Source organism: Periophthalmus magnuspinnatus, chromosome 17 (assembly GCF_009829125.3).
Source record: "Periophthalmus magnuspinnatus isolate fPerMag1 chromosome 17, fPerMag1.2.pri, whole genome shotgun sequence".
Taxonomy (NCBI): domain Eukaryota; kingdom Metazoa; phylum Chordata; class Actinopteri; order Gobiiformes; family Gobiidae; genus Periophthalmus; species Periophthalmus magnuspinnatus.
The window spans coordinates 26,015,342-26,025,065 of NC_047142.1; the positions used below are offsets into that span (position 1 = coordinate 26,015,342).

Consider the following 9,724-nt stretch of genomic DNA (forward strand, 5'->3'; position numbering starts at 1 on the left):
CTTTTATGTTAAATGGCATTTAAAAGAATTGCCAGTTTATTTTGTCATACCAAAATTTGAGGCAGGTCGTTTGTCCTAATGCAATTTTATGAATACAGTGTACAAATGGTCTGACATGGTTGATGAGCAGAAAACAATCCAAAATTTTACCATTTTACCATATTTTCCATTTGGATAAATGGATCCAAAATTATTACAGCCCATGAAAATTCTAAAGCACAGAAAACATGGCAAACCATACCCGAGGGCTGAGCTCAATGAGACCTTTCTATACTCTTACCTGTGTGACCACAATGTTACAGTCAGATGCCCGGCCTCCCTTAATAAAGCGGTCGAGGATGAACTGTGGGACTTGGGTGGTTTTCCCACAGCCGGTAGCTCCTCTGATAATCACCACGGAATTGTTGTCCAGAGCACTCATGATCTCGTCTTCAAAGTGCTTCACAGGGAGCTGCTCTCTCTCAGTCAGCATCTGGCATTTTCCACAACACAGGATTAAAAGAACTAAAGTCCAGAAACACCTCTGGATACGGCTGTTGATAAATAGTAAATACTTAAACAAACCTTTTGGAGCTCTGTATCATGTTCCAGTTGGTAAGTGAGTTCCTTATAGAGGTCATCACTGATCTGCTCTGGAGTGCACTGCAAGAAATGACCAAATGTGGTCTAGTCTGTAATCTAGTAATGGCCCAGTAGCAAACGATAACGAAATAACGGGCAATAGCGTAATAATTTTGGCCAAGTTTAAATGTGATTCCGAATGCTACCAGATCTAAACCAGGTCTGTAACAGGTCTAATCTGTAGGTCTAATCTAGGGCTAAACCAGGCCTAAAAGTGAACTACATCATTTCCACTTGTTGGTTAAATCAATGATTCTGTTAAGGGCTAAGAGACAACTGCTGTTGTGATTTTGGGCTATACAAAACTAAATTTTATTGATAATGTAATACCTGCCAATAATGTAATTATTGGCATGATGTAAATATGTTATTGGTTCCCCATAGTTATTACATTAAGGGCTTATATAATTTAAAACTTGGCCAAAATGAGTGTGTACTTACAAAAGCAAGCGGGCCCTCATCGATGTTGCTGCTGGTCCATGGGTTCCAGTTGACCTGAGGTGGAGACCAGGGGACCACACCAGCTGTGCTTTGCTTCTGCGACGGTTCAAACGTTGCCAGCTTTGGTAGAATCAGAGACACTGGCTCACCAGGCCCTGAGGGCTGCCAGGGACAATTCAGAATTAGTCATTTAATTTGCAGGTGTGCAGCACCATAGACTGTATAAAGAAGTGAACAGAGTGTAAGTGACATCTCCCACAGAGTGAGGTTCCAGCCAAATGAAGCCAATCGACTCTAGCAGTTATAGTGACTGATTTGGAGCCGAGTACCACATTTGGAATTCCGACTGCAATTGTCATAACAACCAAAGAACCAATCAGGAGCAAGGATGTTGAAGGTACATGCCCCTACGCGCCCGAACTGCTGGTTTGGCAGGGAGCAGGCACTTAGCAATGCTGTCAATCAAACCTGTTGCTAACGCTTACAGGAGCAACCTTGGGGAAAGAAGGCACCTGATTTGTCTGCCATTTTGTCCGTAAATCAAGATATGAACATTAATATCAAATGTACCACCAGGATCATGTGCAGGGTTAATACAAACATTTTTAAACCAAAATGACGAGCGTGACAGCTGCAGTTACAGAGAGAGGATTGATGATTTTTCAATAGAAAGTGAAATGGAGTCGGAGTCAAAACCAGAAGTGCTCCCATGCTCATTTCCTATATGGAATGTGCCAGCTAGCGCATTAGTCATGTCCATTTATATATACATTATAATGTGCAGCACGGTTGATGGATAATCCCTTATTAGTCCAGGTAGGCCATCGCAAAAGAAAATTGACTTCTGTCAACTGGACAGAATTCACTATTAAAAGACTTTTGTCCATTTGACAGTATTTAAAAAAAAAAGCCAGGATGCATCATCGTTTCTGTACCAATCCCTAAAAAGTAATGTAGTTATTTTAGTTAACAGTTCATTCTCTTGCACTGATAAGCTCGTCACAGGGATGTGTTGTACAAACAAGAGGACTAGGTCTGTCCCAAACTTCACCAGGCAAAAGGCCACTAACCAACATGTGCCACTGGGGCATGTGGAAGCAGGTCTTGTGTATCCACGCATCCATGCATTTTCTTCCTCTTATCCGGGGCCGGGTCGCGGAGGGAGCAGTCTAAGCAGGGACTCCCAGACTTTGCCCATCCCAGACACGTCCTCCAACTCCTCCAGTGGGACCCCAAGGCATTCCCAGGCCAGGTGAGAGACATAGTCCCTCCAGCATGTCCTGGATCTTTCCCAGGGCCTCCTCCCGGTGGGACATGCCCGGAACACCTCCCTAAGTAGGCGTCCAGGAGGCATCTTGAACAGATGCCCGAGGAAACTCATTATGGCCGCTTGTATCCATTATCTTGTCCTTTCGGTCATTACCCAGAGCTCATGACCATAGGTGAGGGCAGGAACGTAGATTGACCAGTAAATTGAGAGCTTTGCAATTGACAGCAACCGCATCACTGCAGGCGCCGCACCGATCCGCCGGTCAATCTCATGCTCCATCCTTCCCTCACTAGTGAACAAGACCCCGAGATACTTGAACTGCTCCACTTGAGGCAAGGACTCACCATCCACGCAGAGAGGGCAAGCCATCTTTTTCCGGTCGAGAATCATGGCCTCAGATTTGGAGGAGCTGATTTTCATCCCTGCTGCTTCACACTCGGCTGCAAACCTCTCCAGTTCCTGTTGCAGGTCCTGACTCGATGAAGCCATCAGGACAATATCATCTGCAAACAGCAGATATGGGATCCTGTGGTTCCCGAATTGGACACCCTCCGGCCCCTGGCTGTGCCAAAAAATTCTGTCCATAATAACAATGAACAGAAGCGGTGATAAAGGGCAGCCCTGGGGGAGTCCAGCATCCACCAGGAACAGGTCTGACTTGCTGCCAGCAATGCGAACACAGCTCCTGCTCCGGTCATACAGGGACCGGACAGCCCTTAGGAAATGGCCCCTTAAACCATACTCCCGGAGCACCCCCCAAAGGACACCACAAGGGACACAGTTGAATGCCTTCTCCAGATACAAAGCACATGTGGACTAAAAACTTCCATGAACCCTCAAGGACCCGAAGGAGAGTATAGAGCTGGTCCAGTGTTCCACAACCGGGACGAAAAACACACTGCTGTTCCTGAATCCAAGGTTCATCTCTTGTGTAATCCATCTAAATCCTTACATTATACCAATAGGATAAAAATGTTGTTAAAAGTAAAAAAAAAAAAAACTTACTGGAGGCGGAATGCTGATGCCAAGCTCTTCGACAACACTACCCAGTTGCTGCTCCAGATCGGGAGAAATGATCACATCGTATGGCTCCAACTGAATGAAACCACATTTGATATTTAAGAAGCTGTGAAAAATGTGCTGGGTTTGAACTGGTCTGTTTAAATTAACTCTTACATTTTCTCCTTCTTTCTTTTTAGTAACTCCAGAAAAAGGCTCAATGACACCCAGGTGGTACAGCTGTCGGACCAGGGACAAAGCACAAGACTGAGCAGCCAACTTCTTATTAGAGCCATGTTCTCGAGCTGTGATTCCTTCAAAAAGAAAAGGAGTGGAAACGTGAGCAAACACCTTTATTCTCTGAAATGGATGTTACATTGTCAGAAAATAGATGTTCCTTGTATGTATATTGTCTCTGAATTATGGGTTGAAATGTGTGCATTTATATAGGAATGAGAAGCTCTCATGCCACAAGATCTATACATACAGTGGGGTAAAAATATTTAGTCAGCCACCAATTGTGCAAGTTCTCCCACTTGAAAAGATGAGAGAGGTCTGTAATTTTCATCATAGGTTCACTTCAACTATGAGAGACACAATGAGGAAAAAAAAAAAATCGTAAAAATCACGTTGTCTGATTTTTTAAGAATTCATTTGAAAATTATGGTGGAAAATAAGTATTTGGTCAATAACAAAAGTTCATCTCAATACTTTGTTATATACCCTTTGTTGGCAATGACAGATGTCAAACATTTTCTGAAAATCTCCACAAGGTTTTCACACACTGTTGCTGGTAGTTTGGCCCATTCCTCCTGCAGATCTCCTCTAGAGCAGTGATGTTTTGGGGCTGTCGCTGGGCAACACGGACTGTCAACTCCCTCTAAAGATTTTTTATGGGGTTGAGATCTGGAGACTGGCTAGGCCACTCCAGGACCTGGAAATGCTTCTTCTTGCATTCTTTCCCCCCAAACACGACAAGTTGAGTTTTTACCAAAAAGTTCTATTTTGGTTTCCATTCTCCCAGTTCTCTTCTGGATCATCCAAATGCTCTCTAGCAAACTTCAGACGGGCCTGGACATGTCCTGGCTTAAGCAGGGGGACACGTCTGGCACTGCAGGATTTGAGTCCCTGGCGGTGTAGTGTGTTACTGATGGTAGCCTTTGTTACTTTGGTCCCAGCTCTCTGCAGATCATTCACTCAATCCCAGAATCACACCCTGTGTGGTTCTGGGATTTTTGCTCACTGTTATTGTGATCATTTTGACCCCACGGCCCCCTGGTCTTCCCAGCCTGGTCTTGGCCATAGTGGAGTTTGGAGTCTGAACTTGTTATCAGTATAAAAGACACCTGTCCACAACTTCAAAGAGTCAAACAGGTGCCATTAATAAAGGTAATGAGTGGAGGACAGAGGAGCCTCTTAAAGAAGTTACAGGTCCGTGAGAGCCAGACATCTTGCTTGTTTGTAGGTGACAAATACTTATTTTAGTGAGGAATTTACCAATTAATTCATAAAAATTATGATTTCCTGGATTCTTTCCCCCCCCATTCTGTCTCTCATAGTTGAAGTGAACCTATGATGAAAATTACAGGCCTCTCATTTTTTTAAATGGGAGAACTTGCATAATTGGTGGCTGACTAAATACTTTTGTGGCCATGAATTCACATTGGATTGGACAAAAAGGGGTTAAGTGGTGATGAGTTACACCTTGGTAGAAGCAATATAACCAAAACACAGTGACAACAAAATTAAATAAATCAAAAAGTTAAGTGGATTGTGTAATTGACTTATTATACATCATGTCAAAATCTCATCTTGTGGAAATTCTGTCTTGTCCCGCCCAAAGTATTTCATTACAAAAATATATTGCATGGATTCAGTATCCAGTTTCCACACAACAATATTGACAAAATTAAAGGGGTCAAGAAAATGTCAATCTATTGTATATTCCCAGAAAGCTTAAAAATATACTAAATATTACACATTACAAGCAAGATTTCAGCAACCAGTGTCTTTTAGCTTTAGAAAGCATTTTGTGTGTGAAGATACTTACTTCTGCCAAGCTGCCTCACGAACAGCTGCATTTCAGCAATGAAGCTCCTGGAAGTACCAACACATGTTACATGCACAAACAATTGCAGACTGACCTTTATATTTAGCTATTGCTAATGTATGTCAATAGTTGTAAAAGTACTGTCAATAGTTAAAAAGATAAAAAACATTTCTCTGGACCAATGGGATCAAACAATATTTCATACTTCAAAGTTCTACAATTTTATGTTATAAATTCAGATTTTAATAATATCAATAATATTTAACAATCACTTTTTGCCAACTAATGTCACTCGATTCAAACGGCTTTTCCAATTGCTTTTTATAGACTTATTAACAGGATGAAATTAACCTAAATCAGAAATTTAAATCAGAATTTCCATTTAACTTTGAAATGAAAACCATATAATTTTCATGAGCCCAACATAAACGAGTTCAAAACATAAAGCCCTACATATCATGGCACGTAGCTGTACTGGAACTGTCTTGGCGCGCACTCACCTGTTGTGTGCAGGTGTATTTTTCTGCCAGACTTGGTTTTAAAAAGACAGATCCTGGCCCCTGTGAGGACAATGACAGCAGAATGACTAGAGGACACAGGCCCAGACTGGCCATGGAGCAGCTTTAGAGTCGCCTAAATGCTGCCCCATGTCTGCTCTGAGTATGACAAACTTCTGCTGTCACTGCCCTTCAGAGCTACAGACCAAATTTACTGGTTCAACATATAAATATATATACAGCAAGCAAAAAAAACAAAAACAAAACTGTTTCAACCAAACTTTTGCCACCAATTTTAGCTTTATGAATTGTGCGGTTTATGTGGATGACCTTGGCCCAGTAGGGGACTAAAAATTACCTTTCTTGAATATTTTGTTACACATTTTTTGGATTTTCATGTTTTAAGATGCCTTGTCCCTTTAAAAAAATAAATACATACAAATACAGTAACAATTTGTGTTTGAAGTGTTATTTGAAGTGTTATTTGATCACTCTAACTCAAATCAAGACTGTCCCCAAAACTGGTTTGCCATTTACACGGGGATGTTCTGGAGGTGAGAGTGTGAGCTCCAAGTTGAAGGTAGGATAATGAATGTTGTTAGTGATTATACTGTAGAGCAATTTCTTTCAACTTTAAGATTTATAATACTTCTCAGCAGTCAGGCAGAAAAACACACCTAAGTTAATGACCGCACACCTTGGGCAACATGCTGCTCAATTCCATAAGGAACTGTTTCTCAAGTTCTGCTTGTTTGTGAATCCTAAACCAAGACCTAACCCAGAACTAAACTAGGAGTAGTGGTGGTCTTGATAAGGTCCAGACCTGTTGTGATCTGGCCCCACTTGGCTGTACTTGTACTCAGCACTCATTTTTTCCTTTTGGAAAAACTGGTTTAACCGAGCTTTGGCATTTTCAAGGGTCCAGTTTCCATGAAGATTAGCGTTCAGGTCAACCTCCTCTGACTCCAAGGTCTACAGAAAACCAAACAACAGAGAATTAAGTATAATATAAGCATTGATATTCATGTATTGTCATTGGCAATAAAGAAAACTTGTAGCAAGTTACCGCTTGAGCCTCCTGTTCGTCTTTGCGGTTGTAGTACTCCTTCAGGTTGGCCCCTGCCTCCCACTGGGCCCCTCCTGGTCCAGCTCTATACCCAGGCCCAAAACTTTGGTTTCCTCTGCCTGCAGAGTAGCCCAGTCCTGTCACCCCTGGGATGGGGGCACTTTCACTCGAATCCCCTGGAAGACATACACACACACACACAGTAATATTAAAAGGTGACATATCTTTTTTTTTTAATAATAATGAAAAAAATAATAAAATAACTAATAATAATACTCCATTGGACTACTGAGGGACTTCAACACCCACGTGGGCAATGACAGTGGCACCTGGAGGGGAGAGATCGGGAAAAAACGCCTCCCTGATCTGAACCCATAACGAACACTTAGGTGAAGAGAGGACACAGCTGTAGGAAGCCGAACAGACCTGGCAGGCCCAAGCGTATTGTGTGGGTCTGTTGCAGGGTCTTCAACTCACACCTCCAGGAGAGGTTCTCCCAAATCTCAGGGGAGGCTCGGGACATGGATTCTGAATGGACCTTGTTCTCTATGTGGCTCTATTGTTGTGCCCTTGCTTTGAGAGTTCACATTTTAGAAATATGTTGGAAAACACATGTTATTTCCAAGAACTGAGTCACTGAACATGGCCACTGGCCAGTATGCCAATAATCCATATAGTGAAAGTGAACGGATAATAATAATAAAAAAAAAAAAAAAAAATACATATGTATTTTTTGCATGATTTTAGATTATTAGGATGTTGACTGGAGTGCTTTTACATACAAGTTCACTCAGGCCAAAAACTTTAACAAAGGCCAAAATATGCTGTACATTTGCAGTTCACAGTGTCTCTTTGTGATTATACCTTGTTCAGTTTTGACGGCCAAGTGAGGAGGCAGAGGGCCACCAGAGGGCAGGTTTCCAAAGCCTGCTGGATCACCTCCATCAGGCTGATCCATCTCTGGAGCACCAACCTAAGAGCGAGATGATGTGAGATGGAGTGAGAAAGTTCAGCTGATGGGGTTTAGGTTGCATTCACATTCTAGAATTTGATGATGGAAGGCAGGGGTCGATTAAAAGATTCACTGTTTTTGGAAGAAGTATCCACATTTATGATGCCCAAATGTTGAACCCTCTAATTATTTCAATTGACACAGCCATGAATTTGAGGTTGAATAATTGCAACCCTTTGTGAAGCTATTGTGAAAACATAATTCTACTTTTTTTTATTTAAGCATGAGGTGAAACTGAGGTATTCAGTTTTTGAACTCACTGTTACTTGGTGTATGTTTGTATTTTTCTTTTCAACTTTCCACAAACTGACACTTAACTAATGGAAAACTATGATAAATATTTACCAAAGGAACAATGCCAACAAATCATGTAATAATTAGTAAAAAATTTGAAAACCTGAACTTGTGATGAAGCATGTAATTAACAGTAGATTTTCCAAACTCAAAAGGAAAGCAAAGCGTAGTGACCAACCCCCACCGCTGGGACTTCGGCAGCATTCATCTCTCCAATCCGAACCAGGTAATTCACAAAATCTCTGGCCGCGTTGGACTGAGCATCCTTCTTATTAGTGGAGTTTCCCATTCCTGTGTAGTTATAACCATCCACACGAACCTGGAATAGAAACTACAGTGTATCAGCCTTTATTCACTACGCAGACTCGTATGCATGGATAGCATGAAGAAGTGAAACCCACCTCACAAAGAAACTTCTGTCTGTTCTTGTTGCCAGCAGCTCTAATGTCATAGTTGGGGGTCTTTTTCTTCTTCCCACACCAGGCATAGAGAAAGTTCTTAACATCGGCCATTTTGGACTAAAACAGAATATCAAATTACAATTTCTGTGTCATATATTATTTGGTACAGGGTGCTCAGGTGCAGAAGGGCAAGGTTTGGAAGAAGTCTTATCTCCTCAGTCATCCCACCTAGTGGCCTTTGGTCACATTTATAAACTAAAACAAGAAAATAAAAAGTTTTAATTTCAAATATCTAATTTAAAATGTATTCCCGGTTTTACTGCATCAGTGAGTGCATCAATTACACACAGCTTCATGATCGGTTATCGGTATCGGTTGAAAACCCCATTATCGTGCATCATTAAAATACCATTGTGTGCGTGCCAGATTTAAGACTATTACGCTTTTAATGATTTGGCATATGGACCTTCTCTCATTTTCGTTGTTTATACCCTGGATTACAATGACAGCACAGTATAAACCTGAACGTCCTCATCAGTCACCAGAGTCTGTCTTAAAAACGTACAGTAAAAATGAGTTAAATGAAAGGTGCACGGCATTTGCTAAACTATTACAGATATTATTGTCTGAGTCTGGCCTCATATTGTTCATCTGAGCGTTTATGGAGCTATGCTAACACATAATCCACAATGAAACGATGATGCCAACAGCACTCTGCGGGATCTGGAAGAACCACAGCGATAACAGGCGCTAAATGAGCAAAACATTCAATTCCGTTCTATTGTAATACATTCTCTTCCTCGGCTTACGGATAAAGCAGGTTTACACAGAGAAATGATTACTTACATCTTGAATGGACTGATGCCACTGCTAACAGCCTCTATGCTAACAGCCTACGGAACAGCAAATGGTTGATTCATTAGCGCCCCCCTCAGCATTGGAGTGGAGGCACTGAAGTCTACAGCCTGCCTCAAGTAGGACACATATATCTTGTTTTTATACCTTCTAAAAGGTGGAATCCCCATGTCATTTGATTGATTTTATTTAATGTAAGTAATCAGTAGGCTACTTTT

At 41.6% G+C, this 9,724-nt stretch overlaps 1 protein-coding gene across 2 annotated transcripts in view; it reads right to left on the reverse strand.

The window, feature by feature from the left end:
* The window catches only part of dhx9 (DEAH (Asp-Glu-Ala-His) box helicase 9), a 29,072-nt gene extending 19,527 nt beyond the window's left edge, over positions 1-9,545 (reverse strand). The window contains exons 1-12 of one of the 2 annotated variants that reach the window (XM_033982514.2): positions 9,498-9,545; positions 8,652-8,768; positions 8,429-8,569; positions 7,809-7,917; positions 6,945-7,120; positions 6,702-6,850; positions 5,382-5,428; positions 3,509-3,645; positions 3,338-3,427; positions 1,063-1,224; positions 565-642; positions 281-472 (exon numbers count right to left, since the gene is read on the reverse strand). In XM_033982514.2, the coding sequence (XP_033838405.1) occupies positions 281-472; positions 565-642; positions 1,063-1,224; positions 3,338-3,427; positions 3,509-3,645; positions 5,382-5,428; positions 6,702-6,850; positions 6,945-7,120; positions 7,809-7,917; positions 8,429-8,569; positions 8,652-8,762 (1,392 nt within the window). In that variant the 5' untranslated portion in view covers positions 8,763-8,768; positions 9,498-9,545. Of the gene's footprint in view, positions 1-280; positions 473-564; positions 643-1,062; positions 1,225-3,337; positions 3,428-3,508; positions 3,646-5,381; positions 5,429-5,881; positions 5,942-6,701; positions 6,851-6,944; positions 7,121-7,808; positions 7,918-8,428; positions 8,570-8,651; positions 8,769-9,497 lie in introns of those variants that run through there. The other variant, XM_055228693.1, reaches the window with a different exon arrangement.
* Between the last annotated feature and the right edge of the window lie 179 nt (positions 9,546-9,724).